This window comes from Electrophorus electricus, chromosome 9, assembly GCF_041902795.1.
Source record: "Electrophorus electricus isolate QZ-2024a chromosome 9, ASM4190279v1, whole genome shotgun sequence".
NCBI classification, from domain to species: domain Eukaryota; kingdom Metazoa; phylum Chordata; class Actinopteri; order Gymnotiformes; family Gymnotidae; genus Electrophorus; species Electrophorus electricus.
The window spans coordinates 18,962,543-18,987,500 of NC_137505.1; the positions used below are offsets into that span (position 1 = coordinate 18,962,543).

At 40.0% G+C, this 24,958-nt stretch overlaps 4 protein-coding genes and 1 pseudogene across 9 annotated transcripts in view; 2 read left to right on the top strand and 3 right to left on the bottom strand.

Annotated features, from left to right (window-relative positions):
- Positions 1-1,709: 1,709 nt before the first annotated feature.
- dnajb11 (DnaJ heat shock protein family (Hsp40) member B11) lies at positions 1,710-6,503 on the bottom strand. The gene is made up of 10 exons (XM_027026266.3): positions 6,360-6,503; positions 5,761-5,917; positions 5,042-5,139; positions 4,277-4,409; positions 3,913-4,055; positions 3,738-3,820; positions 3,542-3,599; positions 3,066-3,177; positions 2,794-2,953; positions 1,710-2,635 (listed from the first exon to the last, which is right to left on the bottom strand). The coding sequence occupies exons 1-10, from the start codon at positions 6,431-6,433 to the stop codon at positions 2,571-2,573; spliced, it is 1,083 nt and encodes a 360-aa protein (XP_026882067.1). The 5' UTR covers positions 6,434-6,503; the 3' UTR covers positions 1,710-2,570.
- Positions 6,504-6,730: 227 nt separating this feature from the next.
- rabl3 (RAB, member of RAS oncogene family-like 3) lies at positions 6,731-12,830 on the top strand. Of its 2 annotated transcripts, none has more exons than XM_027026281.3 (8): positions 6,731-6,845; positions 7,180-7,271; positions 7,383-7,512; positions 7,779-7,893; positions 8,397-8,547; positions 8,715-8,786; positions 11,936-11,974; positions 12,236-12,830. In XM_027026281.3, exons 1-8 carry the CDS (start codon positions 6,800-6,802, stop codon positions 12,290-12,292), a joined length of 702 nt encoding a protein of 233 aa, XP_026882082.2. In that variant the 5' UTR covers positions 6,731-6,799; the 3' UTR covers positions 12,293-12,830. The 2 variants fall into 2 exon arrangements, with proteins under 2 accessions (XP_026882082.2, XP_081576827.1); XM_081720701.1 differs by having other exon boundaries at positions 7,383-7,479.
- A 3,711-nt stretch (positions 12,831-16,541) lies between these two features.
- LOC113587566 (granzyme B(G,H)-like) lies at positions 16,542-18,572 on the bottom strand. Of its 3 annotated transcripts, none has more exons than XM_027026280.3 (5): positions 18,474-18,572; positions 17,856-18,003; positions 17,593-17,752; positions 17,244-17,501; positions 16,544-16,775 (listed from the first exon to the last, which is right to left on the bottom strand). In XM_027026280.3, the coding sequence occupies exons 2-5, from the start codon at positions 17,996-17,998 to the stop codon at positions 16,626-16,628; spliced, it is 711 nt and encodes a 236-aa protein (XP_026882081.2). In that variant the 5' UTR covers positions 17,999-18,003; positions 18,474-18,572; the 3' UTR covers positions 16,544-16,625. The 3 variants fall into 3 exon arrangements, with proteins under 3 accessions (XP_026882078.2, XP_026882081.2, XP_026882079.2); XM_027026278.3 differs by having other exon boundaries at positions 18,380-18,533; XM_027026277.3 differs by lacking the exon at positions 18,474-18,572 and having other exon boundaries at positions 16,542-16,775; positions 17,856-18,073.
- Positions 18,573-18,996: 424 nt separating this feature from the next.
- Positions 18,997-23,568, top strand: LOC113587565 (granzyme B-like; annotated as a pseudogene). Its single transcript, XR_014125280.1, has 6 exons — positions 18,997-19,318; positions 19,504-19,651; positions 21,266-21,452; positions 21,550-21,805; positions 21,891-22,045; positions 23,239-23,568. The product of XR_014125280.1 is annotated as a granzyme B-like (transcript).
- ercc1 (excision repair cross-complementation group 1) overlaps positions 22,235-24,958 on the bottom strand; it is a 3,502-nt gene continuing 778 nt past the window's right edge. Inside the window, exons 2-9 of one of the 2 annotated variants that reach the window (XM_027026275.3) lie at positions 24,474-24,866; positions 24,025-24,128; positions 23,647-23,746; positions 23,279-23,355; positions 23,094-23,193; positions 22,919-22,990; positions 22,739-22,807; positions 22,235-22,596 (exon numbers count right to left, since the gene is read on the bottom strand). In XM_027026275.3, the coding sequence (XP_026882076.3) occupies positions 22,534-22,596; positions 22,739-22,807; positions 22,919-22,990; positions 23,094-23,193; positions 23,279-23,355; positions 23,647-23,746; positions 24,025-24,128; positions 24,474-24,866 (978 nt within the window). In that variant the 3' untranslated portion in view covers positions 22,235-22,533. The remainder of the gene's footprint in view (positions 22,597-22,738; positions 22,808-22,918; positions 22,991-23,093; positions 23,194-23,278; positions 23,356-23,646; positions 23,747-24,024; positions 24,129-24,473; positions 24,867-24,958) is intronic. The other variant, XM_081720699.1, reaches the window with a different exon arrangement.

Here is a 24,958-nt window from a genome sequence, read left to right on the forward strand (position 1 = left end):
CGTTCATTTCATATCCCACTGAAAAACAGGCAAATGTAAAAAAAAAAACCCCAATGTTAAATAAAAGTGTGATATCGCTTTAGAAATGCACAATGGTCTAAATTATATATGTAGGTATGCTGACAATCTGGCTTACACACAAACAAATACAAAACCCACAAACAATGCACCACTCATGCTGCCTCTCAGACACACACTCATGCTTTCACACCGGTATGCTAAACTAGGTCACAGTCCACCAATCAGACTCTATCTCTTCATCTCAGCAGCACTAAGGGCTGAAGCTCCCTCTGCTACAGTGAGATGCTGCATCTTCTCTGTGGGGGTTTATGTGTCAGTCTGCACCAAGGGAGCTCAAATATTAATAACACAGGTACTACATTTCATAATTAACTGATTTGTAATCGGTATGTTTGAGCAAAACAATTACCAGTATGCCTTGAATTCTGACTTATACCACATCCACTGCTTCCAGCTTGTTCAATGAAATGTTTTGATCACATGTGATACTCACACAGAAGCCTGGTTAAAGCAATCTCAAGATAAGTCTCAAGATAAATAATCACATGCATTTATATATGTATCCATTCAAAATAAACAAGACATAACTTAAATGAGTGCATATTTTGTACACTGACACTGAAAAAAGTCAAAACCAGACAGTTGACATTTCATAGGAACGAATTACACTGTATAATGAAAGTTATGAAAGGCCTAACTGGAAATTTTAAAGATCCAAAAGTACAAAGCTCACTCTGCACTGCCTGTGAGTTCCCTGCATCTGCAGGGTTGGGTTCACCCACACACCACGACTGGCTTGATTGTGTTTCGTCAATTATGGCTTTTCATTAGTGTGACTGGTCTTCTCTTAACAGCTGCTGCCCTCTAGTGGAAAACACAACCATTACATGGCATATCACGTTAATACATATGCCTAGCACACTGTCCCTCTGAAGTGCTCCTGCTCATTAGTGCCATTCTCTTACGTTCCATTGTTATCCCTGGAGCATCTGCTCATTCCTCATTTCCTTGTGGCATTCTGAGTGGCAGCCTGTCTGCACATTTGACTTTAAACTCGGTAAAATTATCATGCAAGATATTTTTATGGGGGGGGGGGGACGTTATTTGTTTCACAAGACAACGGTCTCTTTCGTCTGTGCTAGTGGGAACTCGCATTCAAAGCCCCTTACCCTGCTTGCCTTTCTAAGAGGTGTGCAGTTCTTCTAACACACACACACTGCGTCTTGCGCAAATTTCACCAAAGCAATTTATGTCAGAGGGAGCACACTTATTTACAACACATATATCTGACATATATCTCTATATTTGCTCTGGATATCTGGGAAATGTTAGAGAATATGTGCATTGCTGCAGCTTTGCCAGAAACATTGGAAATCATGTTCTTATGAAGACCACCTGAGGATGTTTGCTTAGAAAGCCAAATGCTGTCTACAGCTAAGGGTTACACGCCTGCAGGATTCATTCTAGGATCTTTTGTGTACTTTCGTGTTTTCTCTATGCACAAGGTGTAACAGAACAGATAAATGTAACATTAATGAAAAATCAAAATTATCGTTCATACTTACACCCAGTATATAACATTAGATTGATCATGCGTGCCTTATTGTTAACTTTATAATTTTGGCTCAGACCAGAACGATATTGGGAAACATTCTGTGGTAAGAACAAGTGTAATGTTGATTAGAAGGTCAGTTTGAAACATCGTTAGAAACTTTTATTTTGAGCACTTCATTCGAAACTTTCATATACTGTCCTCGCACTGGGCATCTGAACAAGGTCAGAACAGTAGTCCCTTTCTGAGTAGAGGCATCTAACCGGCACATTCAAGAGGGTGACTGCTAATAGTACACAGAGGTTTGAATGTCAAAAGGACTGTGGAAGGAAGGTGATGTCTGGACATATGCAGGGAAAAAATGCCCCTGATCCCCATAGCAACAAAAAATGCCTCATGAGGACAAGTCCAACGAGGGAGAGAGGGCAGGATGAAAACGCAACAGGCATGACCAAAAAAAGGAAAACACTAAGGAATATTAATGAATGAAAAGGTAAAAATAAACATACATTCATGTAAAGTCTTTCTGAAATAATATGAATAGAGTAGTTCAGTGGCAAGGCAGGCATTTTCATATAGTCTCCATCTTCCTTTGTGGCAATTTTGCCTGCTGTAGAGTGTTGCTCCATGACTGGGTAGTGGGTGACCGACGGAAAAGATATTAACTGTCTATTCAAACTAACTGAAAAACCCTTAAATCAGAAATGCCTGGAAAAATGTTAATCAAAAACTGAAAAAAAAAAAAAAAAAAGATGAACATGAAAACATTTAATAAAATTTAAATTGCTGCTTTCCATAACCACACTTCAAGAAAAACAGATAAAAAAAAAAAAAAATCCCAAATGAAAAATAAAAACCCACACATCCTGAGTACAGGCTAAGAAAAAATAAATAAACCCCAAATGCTTGTTTCTCTGTGCTTGACAGACGGCACACGTTTGTGTACTGTGTACAAAACGGGACAGGGTAATCAGTCCTGATTTTGCTGGCTGGTGTGTCAGTATCCCTGTAAGCCATTATAAACCTTCTGAGATGGAGCCTGTTTCAAAAGTTGCCTGATACCTGTACACACAAAAACACAGAAAAGTGAGTTTAGGATGTTTTGTACAATTGCACAAACAAATTCAACCATTACCACATCAGTTTTTTTTTTTTAACATATACAACTTGCACACATTAAGACCTATAAACTGCTTCATATAAAGCCTCTGTGCCCATACCATCTTTCTGCTGGTCACTGAGCTGATCTTTAGGGAAGTCCACATCAAACGTGACAATAAGGGATCCACGAATATTGTTGTTGTCGAAGTTGGGAAGTCCTTCCCCTTTCTTCCAGATCCGAGCTCCAGGCCTGGTAATTTTATCCCTAACAATATGAACCTGGAACAACACAATCCACAGCGTTTAGATGACGATCCATTTTGGCACCCTCCATAGTTCCTAGATGTCCGGAGGTAAAAGGGTATGGGCAAGTGGCATTGATGTCACTCACCTTGTGGCCATCCAAATGTGTGATGTACATTTCAAAGCCAACCAGGGCCTCGACCAGAGTGATGGTCACATTGGTGTACAGGTCATCACCTCTGCGCTCAAACAGTGGGTGTCTGAAGTACAAAACACACAGCATGAGCAGAGACACTCAGACATCCCCAACCTCAGGCAGCTCCACCAAAACCAATCCATTATTGGAGAAGATGGGATGATACTAGATGCTAAAAGATTTTAAGAAAGGGTCTAGACAGTAACAGGTGAAAAAGCGCCCCATAAGAATATGTCTACAGTCACTGCCTTTCATCTAGAAAAAACAGCCACAGAACTTCATTTAAAGAGGCACTACTAATCATTACTATTTACCAATCAGATGTTTACTGGATAACTGTACAGACTTTGTAAATATGTCTGTAGAATGTTTGGCATCCATAGCCAGAAAGAGACAAATGATGCAAAACAATTAAACAAGTTCCTTACTTTAAGACTTTGATACGGAACCGAAGATCTCCAGGCTCTCCGTCGATATGAGGTTCACCTACACACACACACACACACACACACACACACACACACACACACACACACGCGCGCGCTGCTTGTATTCTATAGACTCCGCCCAACAATGAATTATATCACTGAAGCCTTACTGAGCCTCCGTGCAGTTGCGCAATACCTTCGCCAATAAAGGGGTACTCCATCTCATCTCTTACCCCCTGCTCTATCTCCACCTCTAGTGTCCTCTCTTCATTCACCAACCTACAGATAGTGGCAGTAGGGTCAGCGTGTACATGTCCCATCTCAAACAGAGTCAGAGCATCGACCCTCCAGAGGACGGCGACGGTACTTACTTAATGTTGGGGCATTCGTCGCAGACTACTTCCTGCGTCATCTGGAAGCGGCCTGGCCCGAGCTGCGTGGTTCGCATTTCCTGGCGGCAGTTGCATTTCCTTTTGCCCGGAGCCTCCTTAGCGACGGGCTTGTTTCGCACCACCTTCGTAGTGAGAAAGAAGTGAACATATGAGGAGAAAAGCTGTGGTGAAGAAGGAACTCCAGACCAGAGTTCCACCCTCACAGGTGAGGACTGGCAAAGCAATGCAGTTTAGGTTCCATGCTATAATACTTTCAAGTGGATTCAACACCCAGCTACGTGTCCTGTGTCAAGCGAAATCCAGTTACTACTACTTCCAGCTATTATCCTGGGGGAAATCTTACCTCTACAAAATTTCCAGAATAAACTTCTTCCAGCGTCACCTCAAGATCCAGCACAATGTCGTTTCCCCTTGGAATGTTGCGGTCCTGTTGCTGTCTGTTTCCACCAAACATAAACCCAAAGTCCCCAAAGAAACTGCAAAAAAACAAACAAAACAAACACACACACACACACACACACACACACACACACACACACAAAGGAAAGAAATGACTGTCAAGTTAGAAGCTACAAGCTGGATAAGTCACATGTACAGTTTCGTTTACAGTGACAGGTTGGTAGTAGCACCTAGGCTAATCTGACACTTTAATAGTGAGTACTTGTAGAATTCATAAACATAAAAATTATGGCAACATTTGTGCGCATCAAATCTGGCAGATAAACAATCTAAGAAATAATTTGCTATGAAGTGAATACCAGACTAAACGGTTTAGGAAAATAAGTGAAACACAGCAAAATAGTCTTCAACTATGATAAAGACAATTTAAACAAATTAGAAAACTAATTGAAAATCAGGAGAAATTTGGAAGGACATGTATGAAAAAATATGTCCAATATAAATGTGCATATGCAAACACACAGATTCGGTTACCCCCCCCCCCCCCCCCCCCCAAAAAAAAAACCCCATTCAATTCTAAGATATTAAATTTGCAATAAATGTTTAGATATTACATATTTGACTCAGAATGTTCAGTTTTCATTAAAAATTAACAATTTTCCCCTGTTTGGAGTACGCATTTACATATCCTTAAAGAAATGTGACTTACCTGGAGAATATATCCCCGTGGGAGCCATGATGGCCCTCTTTCAATCCCTCCTCTCCATAAGCATCGTATTGTTTCCTTTTCTCCTCGTCTGAGAGCACCTGAGGTCATCAAACAGCATCTTACAGAAGCCGTTTCATTCTTAAACAGCCATTATTAAACAAAATAGGTTCATAGAGGCCTGCACAAACTTTTCCGCGTACAATCTATGAAAATGAAATCGCTTAAATTAAAAATCTGATGTACGAGTTTACACTGCATTCAGCAGCGCTATTTGACAGGTTTAGGAGCGCCGCTAGCGAGCCACGTCATATTTTTAAGATAGCAGTCGGGTGGACGAGGAACCAATCAGAGCCGGCCACACATTTCTCTCGACCAATCGAATCGTTCCTTTGTTTCCACCAACAACGAACTCACACCTGTCAGGAAAAGCTGTGTGGCTATCAGGTTCACAGACGTGCATTAATAGTCTCTGATCTTGTTCGCGTCCAAGAGTAAATGTACCTTGTATTTTTATAAGTATTTTTTTCTTCAGTAACTACGCTACGAAATGTCTCGAGCTGAACGCATGACAGAATCCTGTACTGAAATATTCAGAAGTTAGTTGTCATAATTGGCGATACAGACGCATTTGTCTAACACCTAACACCTCATATCCAAGCACAGTAGCTATGATAGTTTGTGAAAAAACGACATGGAAGCTAACAAGAAAATCAGTATACCTCGTAAGCTGCTCCAAGATCTGCAAACTTGTCCTGGGCGTTGGGGTCATCTGGGTTTCGGTCGGGATGAAGCTGCAGTGCAAGTTTTCTGTAAGCCTTCTTGATGTCTTTGATTGATGCCGATTTACTGACCCCCAGGATCTTATAGAAATCCCTCCTAATGGAACAGAAGCATACAAGCTGCGGTCAAGAAACACACCGCCAGCAATGTTCGTTTGACAGTTAGTGATCACCACGTTTAATATATTACCTAGGAAACCCACGAAGTATAAAAACGTAAACTGGGTTAGCTAGCTAACAATAATATTGCCAACAAACTCCCCTTTATGCAACGTTTAAATGAGTCACACTTTAACATGAAACGAATGAAAATTATTTTTCGATGAACGTGCACGCAGACGTATTTAGGTAGCACAGAGTGATAAAAAAAAAGTGATTAAAGCGTGAAATTGCGAAATACTTTTAAAGACTAGCTCACTGGCTCCATCATACATGCAAGGCGGCGTAGACCAATCACAGTGGAACATGTGTACCAGCTACAGACCTACTTTATACAAACAGGAAACATAAAACAGCGAGGCATTATTACTGGCACCTACCCAGCAAGCACTGTCGCTATTAAATACAAAAGCAGACAGCATATACTTGATAGTTTCATCCCTCCGAGGGCCATAGATCTTTTTTTTCTTCCAGACGTCCAGTAAAACACACCGGCTTTCTGTGGGTTGTCTGCCAGTGACAGATTCCTGTTCTCTTTCAAGCCACGCCTCCCTGTCGGAAGTGGGATAAAAGTCAGGAAAGGAATGGAATGAATGGTGGTTAAATTGGCCACAATGTTACTCGGTACATTGTACACTTTTTAAGCGAATATGTTAGGGCAATGTACAATTTAGGACAATAACAATACAATCAGTATAAAATCTCAAACAAATAGTCCAATAAATGTATTAGTTCACGCAGCTTTTATTTTGACGTATAGTTCTGTGGGTCAGGAAGTACTCTCGCATGCACAGCGTTGCTGGTGATATAGGAAATAATAATGGCATCTCTAGACAGAGTGAAAGTGTTAGTTTTAGGAGATTCTGGTAAGACACGTTATAATCCGTGCAAATCGTTGTTATGTGTGCATTGTGTTTTTGTGACATACAATTTCCTCAGTTCCTCTGAATAAACTACTTAACTGGCTAGCTGGCTGGAACTAAACTAAGTTAAACTTCTGGCTAAAAAATCAGCTGGCTAGAGTTAGCTAACCTAGCTAGCTATCTTTAGCTGTCTGATTGTGTTTTCAAATGTTATTTTGACATAACAGTTTAAGGCATATGTCAGTTAGATTAGGGATGTCAAGTGAGCTAGCAGGTTAACTGTACTTTAATATTCCCCAGTGTTGACAGACAATATCTTTGCACTGTATGCTTACAGGCGTTGGGAAATCATCTTTGGTGCATTTGTTGTGCCACAACCAAGTGTTGGGAAATCCTTCATGGACAGTTGGCTGTTCTGTGGATGTCCGGGTAATGTTAATCACTTATTAATGAGTGTTTTGAATGTTATATATGCCTCTATCCATGGTGGCATTATTATACCTTTGTCAAGTACTTGGTGTAATACTGTTTTATTTGCAGGTTCATGACTATAAAGAGGGAACTCCAGAAGAGAAGACCTATTACATTGAACTATGGGATGTTGGAGGGTCTGTTGGAAGTGCCAGTAGTGTTAAAAGTACCAGAGCAGTTTTCTACAATTCTGTTAATGGTAAAGTATTAAAACAGGAACGAAGAGTAGATTTTGTTTTCACAGTGTTGTTGTTTTTTTTTTCTTCTTCAAATATCTGCAGTCATAGTTTTAATAACAATCTGGAGAGTGGAAGGAAAATTGTATAGGGTGAAAACTAAGCTGTGTACAGCTGTGGACCTTCAGGAGAAATACAGCAGAGCCTTGGTCTACACAATTTAAATTTAGATACTGTAAAATGGGTGAATAATGGTTTCACTTTCATGTATCTTAATTATGCTTTACAGGTATTATTCTAGTGCATGATTTGACCAACAAGAAATCCTCCCAGAATCTGCATCGGTGGTCACTGGAAGCACTTAACAAAGACTCCTCTCCAACAGGGGTCATTGTGTCCAATGGGTACTGAATGTCTCGTTCTCTAAATGTGACTCTGTATGTGAATAGGCCTGTAAAATTGTGTGTCAGAAATCTTGGGAGAAAAAGAGTAGCTAATCCACCTACACAATCATCAAATGCTTATTTTGCATATGTACTCTGTAGAATGGGACATACACAATCAAATGTAGACTATTAAAAATGCCTTAATTGTTTAAAAAAAAAAAAACTCACTAAGATAATGCCCACTCTTACTAAGAATAAACCTCCAATCATATATTGTCCATTCACCAGTGGTCCTGTGGTCAAAAACTGTCCAGTGATTAATGTAGTGGAGGATGTCTGAGAAATTGTGCATGCTAGTAGTCTGTGGTCTAATTATACATACATAAAATGCACCTATAGTTTCTTCCTATAAAATGGCCAGTGAGAATAGATTCAGTGTAGGTGTTTCTAGTAGCCTGATGAGTGGTGAATGTACATACATGATGCATCTAATACATAGTCTTACTGTTGTGGGCATGCAGGGATTATGACAGAGAGCAGTTTGCAGAGAACCCCATTCCCCTCCTGCTAATTGGCACCAAGTACGACCAGATCCCTGAAAACAAACGGAATGACGTCCTGGCCCGCACAGCTTTCCTGTCTGAAGATTTCAACGCAGAGGAAATAAACCTGGTGCGTGACTCTTATAGTTTTAGATGATAAGGGAAGTAAAAAACAGGGCATTTATATTTCATAAGATTGCCAGTTTAATCTACAAAATGGGACTAATTACCTTTAATGTAATATTTTCCACGTAATATTAGCTTCATTACTTTTATTTATCTCTGTCTGATATTTAGGACTGCACCAATCCACGGTATTTTGCAGCAGGCTCTTCTAATGCTGTGAAACTTAGCAGATTCTTTGACAAGGTAAAGTATTTTATGTAATTGTAATGTTGCTGCATTACTGACTCGTGGTGTTTTAGTTCTGGAGACGGTCTCTGAACACTATTTAGTAGGCTAAACGGGTAATAGCAGAGCGGTAGACAGAACAGCTAAGAACAGAGCCAGAGCAGTCTTCCGTCCCCTGCCTGTCTTCAGATCGACCAGACCAAACCTCTAAAAGTGCCAAATTGGTAATATAAGTATAGAGTATTCCCTAAAGTATCTGTACTTTCGACAACAAACGGTTTAAAACCCCAGTTTACAATTTCATCGATAGAAAGCTAGCCATCTCTTTGCAGGCTACTAAAGTCAGGTGAGGGAACAGACCATTTGCATTTGTCAGTATAAATGTCTGCCTAAATTTCAAGCCACATGTTATCTGCTTTGACTGTGACTGCTGTTATCTTTCTGTGGTCTCGATATGACTTTAAACTAATGAGTAACTGCTCGGAGTCGTTCAGTATTGGTGTGCGTCGGTGCCGGTGTGCATACCTTACCTAAATCAAAACAGTACTTTTGATGTTTTGAATGCTACATGACCCTATGAATCTCATTCAGTGTTCGGTGACCTTTAGCCAATACCTTCATATTCGTTTAAATTACATTTATTCAGTTATGTTTTCATTTAATAATAAAAATGATTGCATGTTTTTGGTTTTTATTCACTCATGAAAAAAAAATCTAAATCTAGTTTCAGTCTGACTCTGACTCGACTACTAAAAGTCTTGGTCTTGATTTTGACTCGGTTATAGTGTTCTTGACTATAACACTATTGATTTCACAGTCAGTATCTCTGCCTCAGTTGTAGACTACACTAATGCACAGCAGTTGATCATTTTAATCAAAAAGTTGTTTCACTGTAACTTTGAGTGTAATCTTAAATAATTTAAGGAGTGAGATTGAACACATTTCATAACAGGTGATTGAGATAGTATAGCAGGATTTACCAAATGTTCCTTTTTACCCCTGCGAGCAATTAGCAAAGCCATGTTGACATCTCTAAGGGTTTAATATAGTTATAACTAAACTCATGCTATGCTTGGTGATTAAGATAAGCTGGGTATTATCAATAGGTGTTTCTTTGCTTTAAAAAAAAAAGAATAGAAAATAGCATTTTGTTTGTGTAAAAACATTTGTTATAGCAACTCCTACAGTCCATTGCTTGTGCACAGTAATAGGAAAAAATCAGTAAGAGAATATAATGACATGTACTATAATGACAAATGAACCAAAAAATATATACCTATATGTAAACTCCAAGGAATATTATGCATATAAATGTACATATATGTGCGTAAGTGTATAAATTGGTGCTGAGTAGTGCTGTTACTTCAATGTCAGACCAGACACATATAAGTAATGAAGAGACAGTAATAAACAATAGGCCTAAGTGAAAATGTCAGTTGTTTGCAAACAGTTTCTTGTTTTATGTCTTATATCCCTGTGTTATGTTTAAAGTGTGGGTTCAGGTACAGTCTGGGGTCTGGTTTAGTCTGGTTTAGTAGGCTGTGAGGAGGGATGCAAGTAGTTCTGTGGTCTGGATATCAAAAAGTAGACAGCGGTGGTGTTGATGGCCCATGAAAGATTGACAGAGATGTGTACTCTCCACACCACGTCCCAATTAATGGAAACTCAAGAATAAGCTCAACTACACCTCCTGAACTTGATGCTTAGTTGCTTGGACTTAGTGGTGTTGAGGGTCAGATTGAGCCAGAAACACCATCTCTCCAAATTGTCCACTTCCATTGTATAAGCTGATTCATCATTGTTTGCTAGCAGATTTGATAATAATGTACAAAGAACAAACGGATGTTATAGGGTAAGAGTGAGTATAAACGAGAGCTCAGTGCACATCCTTGTGGTGCACCGCTGTTCAATATAACAGTGGATGAAGTTTTAGTGCCTAGTCTGAGTGACTGAATTCAGTATCCATTAGAAGTCAGTATCCATTTGCACAATGAAATGCTTATTCCTAGGATGTTCTGTTTGGATTGTAGGAGGTATGATGTTAAATGCCTAGCTGGAGACAACTTAGCTGCCATATGTTCCATGGCTGTCCAGATTTGTTAAGAGTATGCCACGCTATGGAGATAACGTCTGAGATCCATGCTGTTGATGCACGGTGGGAGGAATGAGTGATTTGATGTGGTGAGGACCAGTCTTTCAAAGCTCTTCATGAGAATAGGCCTAAGAGCTATTCAGGCTTCTGATAGCTGTTGTCTTTGCAATGATGGTTGGAGTTTTTAGGCATCTGGGGATTTCCGCTTCAGACACAGACTTCAGTGACTTGCTCCATGCAGCCCTTCAGCACACATCCTGATTTGCTAGAAGAACCAGCAGCTTTTCAGGATCGACCCTTGTCTGCACCTACCTCATGTCACGCGCCCTCACTGTGAAGAGCTGCTTATCTACTGGCAGTAGTGTTTTTTCTGGTGTCTGTCACACTTGTCAAAGCAGACACTGTTGAGCTTGTGTACCAGTGTAGCGTAAGTTAGGCCGGACTGTCATAGCTGCGTCTATATTCAGTCCTGACCGCTATACCTTGTCACGTGTTGATTTTCTGTGTTCCTGAAGTGATTCCCAATCTGCTGCCTGTGGTTGTACATTGCCTGTTTTATGCCCCTTTTCAGGTTGGACCTGACAACCTTGTAGGCTTGCATGTTGCCAGATGTGAAGCACATCTTTTCCTTTCTTTTTTTTCTACCTATTGTCTAGACATTTAATCTGAAGTTCACACCATGGCATTGGTCATGGCAAAAGATTTAAATACCTATTGATTTGTCATAACTACTGTAGTTGTAGGTATTGTGTTGATGGAAGAACAAACTGCTACATCTCTACAACCACTTGTTTCCAGGAGTGGCCTATTCATCTACCAGACTATTTAAGTGGACTAGATTTGTGTTATTTTACAGTGGATTGTTTTTAGTTTTCCTTGCTTCCTAAGCAGCACATGACCACATCTATGCTTTGTTTTGTTCTAATGTAATGTATGAAATCTGTTTTCTTGACTGTTAGAAATTCACTAGGGTAATATTGGATAATTACTTTATACTGTTTGTCTCTAACATGCATGTAAAACAAAGATGACAACTGAACGGTTTTGCTCTGCTGTTTGATTTGTTTGACCTCAGGTTATAGAGAAGAGATACTTCATTAGAGACCCCTGCCAGGTGAGAGCACTTTCTCTATAGTATGGTTGTAATCTTCCATTTTCTGTACAACCTGGGTCACAAATGCAGTTATTCACTCTGAACACATTCATAGTTTGTGCAATGTAGTCTTGGCTTTTCAACATGCAGACTAATGTCAACAGTTAGAATGACTCCTGCACAGTTGGACATTTAAAAATGTTGAAAAAAAAAGTTTTTCTCTTGATGTATTGTGGACTTGGAAATCTATTTTATCTTCCTGTCTTGTTCTCATTTTTGTAGACGACAGCCTTCACAGACAAAAAGCGTTTCAACTTCAAGAGCCTTCACTATGATTGACTGTGTGTTATCATCATAGAGGCTTGTGGCATTAGTTCTGTTGGTCTGTGAAACCCACAAACACTGAGTTTCAATCATTAGTCTCACTACTGCATGTCTGTCTCATAAGGTTTGTAAGGTAAAATTCTTCTACACTTTTAAGGTAAAATTTTGCAAGTAAAAAAAAAAGAAAAGAAGAAAGAATAGAATATCTATAATAGGTATTTTATGTCTGACATGACCAACATCTGAGGAGCCTGTATATATTTTTTTATTTTCCATTAGGGCTTAAATCATATATATCATATACAGCGCTCACGTTTCTCTGTTAATGTTTTGAGTAAGAATAACGTTAAATCCTTGCGCTATATCTGCCTTGTGTCTGAGAGCAGGTAATAAGTGATTATTACTTTTATTAATTTTTTTTTTAAATTCTTGATCTTTTTAATATATGCGGTTTCATTATTGGCATCTTTGCTATATTAGCAAACTCAGAATATTGTTTTCATGTGTACTATGTTGTTGACAAAGTTAATAGATCAATAAAGGAAAGTTTCTCACAAAAGATCTGAGAATTCAGTAGTTATTTCTGGTCTGCAAGGAGGCTCAGCTCTGTTACATTAGCTAGCCTTGTATAGGAATGCTTACAGAGCCTTTATGAGTGATGCTCATACGTGTAACATATGAGCAATATACACTAATCGGAATACTAACAATAAAGAGTCAGGAGATACACAGGTGTTGTATACAGGTTAAGGTTGCTATATCTTGGACATGTATAAAAACATTTTTTCATTTCCGTTTTATACCAGACTCATCAGAAATCTGCAAAAGTGAACCTAATACTATACTCAGTGCTGGCAAAATAAGGTGTTAAGGTTTTAGTCATTGGAAACATTGAGCTGAATTCAATGCCACACACAATAATGATAGAAAGAAAGGATAAATGTAAAGGTTGGCACCAGGCCGAGGCCCCCTCTGGCCACCAGAGGGAGGCCTCGAGTCAACCACGCCACTAATCAGGCTTAACGCCCAACAGCTGGGCTAGAGCTTATATAAGCCCAGTGACCCAATCGTTCAGTTCTGGGTCTTTGCCAAAGTTCAGAGCCAAGCGCCTAGCCGGTAACTTAAGGTATTGAGGTCTGTGAGCGCTCATGCTTCACTTCTGTGCTGCGAGGGTGTCCGTGTGTTCACACGTCCCCTCCTCTCTCGAGTCTGTCTCTCTCCGGAGGCTTCCCTTGGCCTTTCAAGTCCTGCCCGTTTTCTGGTTTTGTTTGGGAAGTTTTAGTTTAAGTTTTCCCCAGTACATCTCGGTTGCCATTTCTTCCCGTGGTGTTCTTTGTTCTCCCTTTTTTTTCCTATGCTTAGTGTGGTGTTTAGGTTTTCCTTTTGTTTTACCTCACCCAATTTCTAACTGTTCAGCACATTGTTGGAGTGTGGTTGCTCACCCTGCTGACCTGGGTTTAAGACCACCATACCACAAAAGATGCAGAGGAACAGGTGCATTAACAGAAGTGTGCAACGGTTAGAATTGTGCAACCTTTGCTCAGACTTTCAGCACACCTACATACTAAGTGTTAGCCCTCAAATGATTTTATGCATACATACTGCAACCCACTGAGGTAACTGCACACAGGTGGCAATAGATATTAGTGTAGCAATTATGATTCAATGTCATGATAGGAAACAGTCATATCCTCCCAAGTACTGTTTTATTCAGAATGAAGTGTTGCGTTAGTGACCACAGGCTGCATAGGATACAGAGCTCCGCGCACACACAGTACCCCAGACAAAACCAGAGGCAGGATGCATACTTGTATGGCTGTGACCTTGTAGATTCACAGAAAACAAACAAACCGAAAAGAGAAGTTCACTGTGTAGGGAGTTCGCTTCAGCCTTTTAAACTTGAGAGACTGGCTACAACACTCTGAGACCCAGACATCCAACCAGCAAACCAAAGCATAAAAAAATTGAGGATCCCAAAAATGATAATTGAAATGATAAATTGATAATTGAAAATCCTGTTTTTAATAAGAATATTTAATGCAAATTATAAAGTGTCTAGTGGTAAAAACATTTAGGTGAGGCATTTTTGTATGTTAGAATTTAATTATTTATCCCAAGAAAACTTCGTAAATACACAATTCAGTTTTGTAAAACTGCTATGTGAGTGAGAATGTATATTATGTATTCTTTACTCTTATGTTGAAGTTATATAGTCTTCAGTACATTTTTCAGTAAGTTTTTATGGTGGCAATTTGCATGAACACTATATTGTGAAGTGATCAGATTAATTGCAATTAATTGCAGAGTCATTCCTTGCCATGAAAATGAACTTGATCACAAAGTTACTGCATTCCAGCCACTGCATTTCAGCTCTGCCAAAAAACGGCCTGCTAACATCATTTCAGTGATCTTCTCATTAGCTCAGGAGAAATTGTTAACGAGGACAAGGTAGCTGATATCACTCTGTCACGCTGATTAGAAGAGCAGATTGATTGCTTTAAAAGGGTGGTGGCGCTTGAAGTTTTCTTCTTTAACCATAGTTAACTCCAAGGAAACACATGCAGTCATCATTGCATTGCATCAAAAGGCCTTCAAAGCAAGGACATTGCTGCTTGTAAGATGGCATCTGAATCAACCATTTATCGAATCATCAAGAACTTCAAGGAGAGAGGTTCAATTGCAGTGAAGAAAGCTTCAAGGCACCCAAGAAGGTCAAGAAAGCACCAGGAACATCTAAAGAGGATGCAGCTACGGGATCGGGTCACCACCAGTGCAGAGTTTAAAGGCAGGTGTGAGCTTGTTGTCAAGAAGGGTAGCAAAGAAGCCACTTTTCCCCAAGAAAAACCGTCAAGGACAGACTGGCATTCCACAGGAAGTATAGGGATTGGACTGCAGAGGACTGGGGTAAAGTTATTTTCTCTAATGAAGACCCCTTCAGACTGTTTGGGACATCTGGGCAAATGATTGTCCAGAGAAGAAGAGGTGAGGGCTACCATGAGTCCTGTTTCATGCTAACAGTGAAGCATCCTTGGTCCATTCATGTGTGGGGTTGCTTCTCATCCAAGGGAGTGGGTTTGCTCAAAGATTAGCCTAAGAACATTGCCATGAATAAGGAACGATATCAAAACATCGTCCAAGAGTACCTTCTTCCAATAATCAAGGAGCAGTTTGGTGATGAACAATGCTTTTTCTAGCATGACAGAACACCATGTCATAAGGCAAAAGTGATAACCAAGTGGCACTCTGAACAAAACCTTGAAATTTTGGGTCCATGGCCAGGAAACTCCCCAGATCTCAATCCCAGTGAGAACCTATGGTCAGTCCTCAAAAAGAGGGTAAACAAACAATCAATCATCTCCAAGAACTGATTAGACAAGAATGGGTTGCCATCAGTCAAGATTTTGAAGCTGATATCCAGCATACCAAGGTGAATTGCAGAAGCAGGGCCAACACTAAATATTGTCTTTGCTTAAACTGGATGTATTTGTCAATAAAAAGTTAAACTTATGAAATGCTTCTAATTGCACTTCACTATACCATATAAACATCTGACAAAAGGATTTAAAAAAAAAAAAACTGAGGCAGTAAACTTTGTGAAAACCAAAATTTGTGTCAGTCTCAACTTTTGGCCACAACTGTATATTGTGAATTTGGGGACATGGTTGAATGAGAGAGACTGACGATTTAAACTAATAGTACATGATCATTTTGGCAGGCTAAAGCCACCCATGGCGCATAAATAGGTGCATCTGAGGACGACATATTGTTTTCTTTTGGATGGTAAAAATGTCTACGCAAAGTTGCTCCTTTTAAGTAGCTCAGCTAGGCTCATATTGGTTAACTCCCGTGATTCAATATTAACGATGCATGGACATGTCTCTGTTTAATGTTTGTCGTCTTTAGTGTCTGTTTTGAACATTTATTTAACTACTTATGTGGCTGTGTGGTTTTTTTGTTTCTTGTATTGACATTTATAAAGCAGCTTTACTGAACTGACCAGGAAAAAAAAAAAATCCCATTCCTTTTATTTTAGACTGTAAAATTAAATATATGAAGTAAGGCTAACTGCTTTAGAGTATTTATTAACTGGTAAGAAGACCAATTAAAGCAAATCTCTAGTTTGATTTCAGGAGTAACATCAATAACAGAATTCAGTTATTCAAGTCTGCACTATAACTGAGGGAGACAGTTATTTGAAAAGGGGGAAATAAATACTGTATGAAAACTTTTTAATGTTGAGCTTTTGAATTTACATTATTTCAAAAAACCACACAAACCTTTTATGAGTTCAGTACATCATTTACTGGAGAGGGATTGCAATACAAAAAACAGTACATCCATGTCCACTCTAACCCATAACTTTTTTAATCCATGGAACAAAATAGGAGATCTTCATATATACCTCAGGGTACTTGCGCTTTGCACAATTGCCATGAAAAGTGTAGGAAGCTAATCCCTGTGGCTTATTTTTACAGATAAGAGGACTTCCTGAATCACCCTGGAGAGAGAGAGAGAGAGAGAGAGAGAGAGAGAGAGCGAGCTTACAAAACAGGAGAGCTTCTATTAGTAACATTTTCTGGAACCTTGTGTCACTTTCTGTATGATAAGGGTTGTAAAAATCACAGATAATTACAGGTTCATGTGTGTTGGTTATAAAACATTGTTTTTTTAAGCATGATTATGACCCCTTTCATTTACAGTAACAACATTTTTTTCATGTTTGACCCCTTCCACACAATCTCACAGATTCTAATCTGATATAAAGGTGTCTTCAATATGAAGCACTATGTATACTAAGTAGTTGTTATAACGTTAGTATGCAGTACAAATGCTATGTTCATAAAGAATATTAATTTTGAAGTATTAGCACATGACTTCTTATTTTTATTGGATTTTTACACAATTTGCATAAGAGTCAGTTCAGTGTTGGGATTGTTTGTCCGTACTAAAGTCCAGAGTGTATTACCTGACAAAAAGCCATTTTACCATCAGACACAGTGCAGATCATGTGGTGAGGGTCAAAATTCATCTTCCATATACTTTTGCATTCAAAGTTGAACTGAAGTTTGAGTGTGACCTCTTGCAGGACATTTGACACAGAGCCATTTGGTACCATCATGCCCCAGCCTGCTATAGAACATTTCTGATTGGCCGGAATGTCCTTATTCTTCTTAGGAAGAGCAATGACCTTTACAAACTTGTTTAGAGTTGCTTTGGTCTTCAGCTGTAATAGATCAGTCTATTAATCCCTGATTTGACAACTGGTTGACATCAAATAACCAAATGAAAAAGTTGTGTAATTGAAGCAGTAATACCTTTAGTAGCATGACATCATGGTGCATTTCATTCTTTTTGTAATCTGGATGCTTGACACACTTCTGCACTGCGATTCTCTGCTGGCCGAACTCCCTTCCTGTGATCCTATGAGCTCCTAGAACTACTTCCAGCTGGTTCTTCCCAGAGCATCCGCTATTGCTACAGTCAGAGTTGATGCAATGCAGACATGAGCTCACACTCGCTGTCTTTGGCTGAAAATATTCACACAGCCTTAAAGATCAGTGAAGGTGCGCTAACTTACTTCACACAGTGGGCTGAAGTAAGCACGTAGTCTTTCCTGATCAGCATTCCACCACAGATATGACTCTTGTTAAGCTGAAGAGACACCATGTACGGCCTGGAGTGAGGCGTAGCCTCATGTCCTCCGACAATGTCACTCTTCATCGTTCCTGAGGAAAGAAACATAACAGGCACTGTTAGAAGAGCTGTTTTACAAAGTGCCATTATAACGTATTGTTACTCTAAATCTACAGTACATTATAATGTAGTACACTAGTACAATCTGGAAGTTATCAACTGGGAAACCCACACAAATTTCTGTAGTACAATAGTACAATCTGGAAGTTATCAACTGGGAAACCCACACAAATCTCTGTAGTACAATAGTACAATCTGGAAGTTATCAACTGGGAAACCCACACAAATTTCTGAAGTTTAACAGTCCTAAAGCTTTTCTTGAAACATTCAGAATTAATAATAGAAAAAAGAATTATTTTACTTGCAAATATTTACTTTCAGTGAAAAGGCAGCAAGAAAATATGTTACCTGCCGAAGGGAGGATACAGAGAACAAAGACACAAAAGAACATATTTACACACTACACTGGTAGTTGTGGAGCTCAGCAGACACACAAACACACCTTCCTCATACAAGCACTCCAGTTGCCCAAGCTTTCAACCACACATGCTGCATGATGCAAGCGTACTGCTGCAAATACAAACAGGGGTCTTTTGGAGGGTTTGAGGTGACAAAACTGACACAGAATGAAAGCGAAAAATTCATACCTTTCATACCAGTCAAAGACCAGGAAACAGAGAAAGATTATGATGAAATCCTGTCCCATCAAAGTTTTAGAATTAATTGTTTTTTTTTTTAATGTACAATAAATTCAGCATCCACTTTATTATGTAAATGTCCTTTGAATATATTGGTCATTAATATGGTAACATATCTTTTACAGTCAGTGATGGAAACAATTACAAAATGGTAACAAATAAAAGGAAAAATCTGTATTAATGAGTGGAGAGACAATGTTGTGTAAAAATGTTACAGGGGGTGTAGTCATCAGTGATGGCACCCAGAATGCTTAAAGTCATTCAAGTCAATAGACAAATAGCACTTTTATAGGGATATAACTGGATTAGTCTTTCAGCATTAAATACAGATCTTACATGAACTCTGAAAAAATGTTAACCTTTGTTCATCTCTGCTTGCATGCTGTTACTGGCTTCATGTTACAGAGAGAAATTAAATCTAGATCAAAAGCCTTCAGTGTCATGGGCAATTTCAGTACATTTCCCAAACTTTACATTTCCGTCTACATTTTAAGTCGGAGCTCTCAAGACCCGCTGCCTGTGTGTGTGCTCCCGCGTGTGCGTGCGTATGTTTAAAACCCAGACAAAACCTTTTTCCTCCTCAGAGCAGCGCAGCGTTTAGCCATGCTACCACACATCTTTCCACTCCTCTCCTTCCTCACATTGTCAGGTGAGACCTTTCCACTAGTTCACTCACATCTTTCCTTATCGGAACTGTTTCACTGTGCTTTGACTATTGGGCATTTGTCCATTTTTGGTCAAATCCAAGTACTCAGAGGTGTCGATTGAAGGTTACGTGCCGTATTTCCATATTTCCTTACGTGCCTTTCGTGAATAGCCTGTTTGCTGTGTCAGGAGCAATGGAAACTGGCATCGTTGGCGGCAAGGAAGTTAAGAAGCACTCCCGACCGTACTTAGTGTCTGTTCAGCAGCATGGCAGTCATAAATGTGGAGGGATTCTCATCAGAAAAGACTTTGTTCTGACTGCAGCCCACTGTCTGAAGTGAGTATCTCTGTGCTTTAATTATCAGCCCACTCTCTGAAGTGAGTATCTCTGTGCTTTAATTATCAGCCCACTCTCTGAAGTGAGTATCTCTGTGCTTTAATTATCAGCCCACTCTCTGAAGTGAGTATCTCTGTGCTTTAATTATCAGCCCACTCTCTGAAGTGAGTATCTCTGTGCTTTAGTTATCAGCCCACTGTCTGAAGTGAGTATCTCTGTGCTTTAGTTATCAGCCCACTGTCTGAAGTGAGTATCTCTGTGCTTTAATTATCAGCCCACTCTCTGAAGTGAGTATCTCTGTGCTTTAATTATCAGCCCACTCTCTGAAGTGAGTATCTCTGTGCTTTAGTTATCAGCCCACTGTCTGAAGTGAGTATCTCTGTGCTTTAATTATCAGCCCACTCTCTGAAGTGAGTATCTCTGTGCTTTAATTATCAGCCCACTCTCTGAAGTGAGTATCTCTGTGCTTTAGTTATCAGCCCACTGTCTGAAGTGAGTATCTCTGTGCTTTAGTTATCAGCCCACTGTCTGAAGTGAGTATCTCTGTGCTTTAATTATCAGCCCACTCTCTGAAGTGAGTATCTCTGTGCTTTAATTATCAGCCCACTCTCTGAAGTGAGTATCTCTGTGCTTTAGTTATCAGCCCACTGTCTGAAGTGAGTATCTCTGTGCTTTAGTTATCAGCCCACTGTCTGAAGTGAGTATCTCTGTGCTTTAATTATCAGCCCACTCTCTGAAGTGAGTATCTCTGTGCTTTAATTATCAGCCCACTCTCTGAAGTGAGTATCTCTGTGCTTTAGTTATCAGCCCACTGTCTGAAGTGAGTATCTCTGTGCTTTAATTATCAGCCCACTGTCTGAAGTGAGTATCTCTGTGCTTTAATTATCAGCCCACTCTCTGAAGTGAGTATCTCTGTGCTTTAGTTATCAGCCCACTGTCTGAAGTGAGTATCTCTGTGCTTTAGTTATCAGCCCACTGTCTGAAGTGAGTATCTCTGTGCTTTAATTATCAGCCCACTGTCTGAAGTGAGTATCTCTGTGCTTTAATTATCAGCCCACTCTCTGAAGTGAGTATCTCTGTGCTTTAGTTATCAGCTGCACAGTTCAGAAAGTTGCGATACACAACAAAGATGGCCTGCTTGTTATATGATGCACACGCACAAACAAAACAAAACCAAAAAAAACAAAACAAAACCAAAAAAAATTTCAGCAAACTTTTGAATTTGTACTTCAGGGCAAAGGTACACTGCTCCAATGATAGCATCCTTATAAAGGCTCAGATGAAGTAGTGTATTTCATTTTTCCTGAATGGTGTTTCCAGAACCAAAATTGCTTTGAATTAACTGTTTTTTTTTATGTGTATCAAATGATCATCACACATTTTGCATATATCAAAGTATACTACAAAGGACAGGGGGTGTTAAGGAGTGATATTAATTTTTTATAGTGCTGAACATTTTTTTGTCACAAATGTTCAAGTTTATGTTTCCACTTATGTACTTAACATACACTCTGCTGGAACTGGTACAATGGCATTACTAGTGATACTGGAATGTAAACAACAAATTTGTCAACAACACGACCTGTTCTGTATGCTGTACATTTCTTTAAATAGTCCAAACTTGGCCTCTGATGCCAGTCACAACAACCTAGAAGTTGTTCTAGGGGCTCACAATATCCAAAAAAGAGAAAAGAGCCAGCAGAGGATAAAAGTAATAAAAAATATCTGGCATCCCAAATACAAGAAATATACAGATGAAGGAGACTGGCGAAATCTATCTGTGGATATTATGCTTTTTAAGGTATTTTTATGGTCTTGAGATCTCTATATTTCTCACCCTTCCACTGTATCATTTAACTTATTGCTTTAATTTACTGTCCAAACGTTTTATTACACAGCTGAAGTCTAATGCAAAGCTGGATAAGTTTGTGAAAGTGTTGGCACTTCCAAGCAAGAACAACAAGCCCCCAGTTAACGTGAAATGCACCATAGCAGGCTGGGGCATGAGAAATCCAGGCGGTAAAACATCAGACCTGTTATACGAGACCTGTCTTGCTCTTGCCTCCATGTGAATGCGAACGGAAGTGGAAGCAGTACTTTGACCCTGGCTACATGATGTGCACCGCCACCACTACGAGCAATGCTTTCTGTCAGGTAATCTGACACTCCGATACACGATACCGCTCCCAGTAACAATAGCTATTGTTAATACTGCGACCTACACTTCCTTCTCTCACAGGGTGACTCAGGGGGGCCTCTGGTATGCAGCGCAAAGCCACAGGGCTTAGCCATCTACACTTATCCAGACAAATGCAACGAACCCGACTACCCTCAGGTGTCCCTCAACATCACCCCATTCCTAGACTGGATTGCAAGTGTCATCAACAAAAAGATGTGAGGTACCGAGCAATTCAGAAATCCTAACAGACAAAGTAAAAGCTTTGGTTATGTTTTACATTTACAACAGTGAATAAAATAAAAAATAAAAGATTTTTTTCTTCTCCATGGGTTGATTTCCAAAAACAAAAGACAGCTATATATTTAGTGGTTGCTTAACATTTTATACATAAAATTGACGCACAGTTAAAAAAAAAAGTTTCTTTATTGTAACAAACAAAAAGTAATGTACAGAAAAATAATGTTTTATTTTCAGAGGCATAATTTAAACTTAAAATCAAATGTTTTGCTGGTATATGCACTCCAGCGCACACTACACAGACTGCAGCTTTTTCTCTGTCCTGCTCTCGGACTGGGACAGGACCTAAGCCCTTGAGATCACACAGACCTTTATATGCTAGCAGTGTATACTGGGAGTGGAGAGACTCAAGGTCCATCCTCAAGGTCTGGACCACATCAGGCACTGGAAACCAATGTCCAAATCATCAGCTTTCTTTCTTTTTGGACTTCAGAAAGGGCTGGTGAAGCACGTCATATAGCCTTCTTGCCTAAACCAAGTAGATATCAGCGTAATAATTAAAACAACCCAGATTCTTACATAAAGTAGGAAATGTTTTTGTACAGATTAGCTAAAAATAATGGAAGGAGAATGAAATTATCTTTTGAGATAATTCACTGTGTTGAACCAACCTTCTGAGGGCCGAGCCCAGGACACAGAACAAGCTCTTCCTTTGATGCATTAATGATGCCCTCCAGAGACTGCAGACAACAGAGATTAAAAGGCCTCAAAATACAGAACGCATGCTAATAAGCATATTATCACCGTGCATCCCTATGAATGTCTAAAATAAAAGTAAAAGGAGTGTTTACAGAGAATGTGGACAGAAGAGTGATGGCATCAGTCTTGTTAATGGACTTCACTGTGGTCAGACAATCAGTGACCTGCCAGGCCAAAAGAGAGCAAGAGCTGTGTGTGAGATGTGTTCAAGAGATAATAAACTGTGCCTCTGTGTGTGTGTGTGTGTGTGTGCTAGCGCAATCAGACCTTGGATAAGTAATCTTTCTCTACTTGTTCTTTAAGAAGATCTGCAGGCTTCTTCTCGTAAGATTTATATGTCTCCAAGTAACGTCCTGCTTCCTCTGGGCTTTAGAAAACACACACAGCTGATTTTTGCCATTGTCATTTTCAGTAGTACATGATGAGGAGAAAACAGAGCCTCCTGAAGTCACCTCCAGGCCAGGATGAGTGTGCAGTCAGCTATGATGCATATCCGGGCCAGCTCCTTCAGCGCATGGTGAGGGTCTTTCTGAGCAAAGAGCAAGACAGCAGAGGGCAGAGCACTTCAACGACCTACAGATCAAAAAGCCATCGCAATTAGCACACCACATAGACAGAAACAGGTGGAAAAGAAAGGAAGAAAGAAAACATGAGAAAGAGTGCGCGTGTGAGAGAAGCAGACAAAGATGCAGACAACTGTGAACCAAGATACACATCAAAGCAGAAAGAGAAGCCAAACAACAAAACCGGAGGCCACTTTAGCTCACACTACAGATTCCCATTAAGACAGGACGTCTGAGAGGAGAGCACAGTGCCTTACCACATCGACCTGCACAAGCAGCACGCGGAGGGTGAAGGCCTGCCCCAGCCGTTTCAACCGATCATGGATATAGTTCGGGTTCAGGTTATGGTACCGCAGACTAGAGGGAAAACGCATTCAGATGTCAGCTAAGGCTTACACCTTGCTAAATTAACTAACCAATAAGATTTTCACTTTCCTTTATGCTTGTCCATCTAACTGAATAACACAGAAGAAAAAATAAAAAGGCAAGCATAATATACATTTAGAAACTATCTGCCTGCTAGCCGGAATTTTGAGTAGCTTATCTGGAAAGACTGAGAAGTGCAGTGTGGTTTCACACCTTAAATGTTTCTGAAACAATCAAAAAACCACACAAACATCTACACCCAACACTACCTGAGAAAGAGAGCACATGTTGTTCGGCCCAAGACATAGTCAGGCACTACTTCTCCAAACTCCCATGGAACACTTCTCACAAACTTTAGAATAGGGTTTCCTCTCTGAAAATGGACATACATAAATATGCACACATAAAAGTACCGAGAACAGCACACATTCATATTAAATACTCCCACATACGAAATACATATGCAGTAGACGATGTGAGCTTGTTGTATCCCAAAAACTGATATATCGAATAGAAACACACAAAACAAACAGTAGCATCTCAGTGGTTAAGGTACTTGACTAATAATCAGGTTGACAGTTCAAGCCCCACCACTGCCAAGTTGCCACTGTTGGGCTCCTGAACAAGACCCTTAACCCTCAATTGCTCAAATTACAGTCATAATTCTAAGTCGCTTTGGATAAAAGCGTCAGCTAAATGTGCGTTAGTAGACTCATACCTGTCGGGGGCTGACAATAATGCCGTTCCCCGATCCCAACAGATGTGCCGTACTGCTGCACGCCTCTGTGCTTTGACCTTCATTCTCCTCCTGCCTCTCTGAAACAGGAGTTGGACCGTCTTTCTCTCCTGCCTCGGCCTGAGGTGTCCTGAGGACTGCTGGACGTTTTGGAATTGTCTCACACGTGGGACCCCCAACACCTGAATGTCGCACGACAGTCTGAGGGGGGTCTGCTGACCTTTCGCCATGGGCACCTTCCAAAGCACCTCTGGTTTTGCTCTTAACTATGAACTCTGCGTAGGTTAACGGTAGCCCAGCAGTTTGCGGGGCGCTGTGGGTTGACAAGGACTCCCCTTGGTCTGCTTTTGACGAGGGCTTGAAAAGAGACGCCACCTATGTGGATAGACAGTAAACTCGTAACACATACGGCCAAAAGTACATGCAGCGATGCGACTGAGGGGAAAATGGCATTTATTCTGTACTGT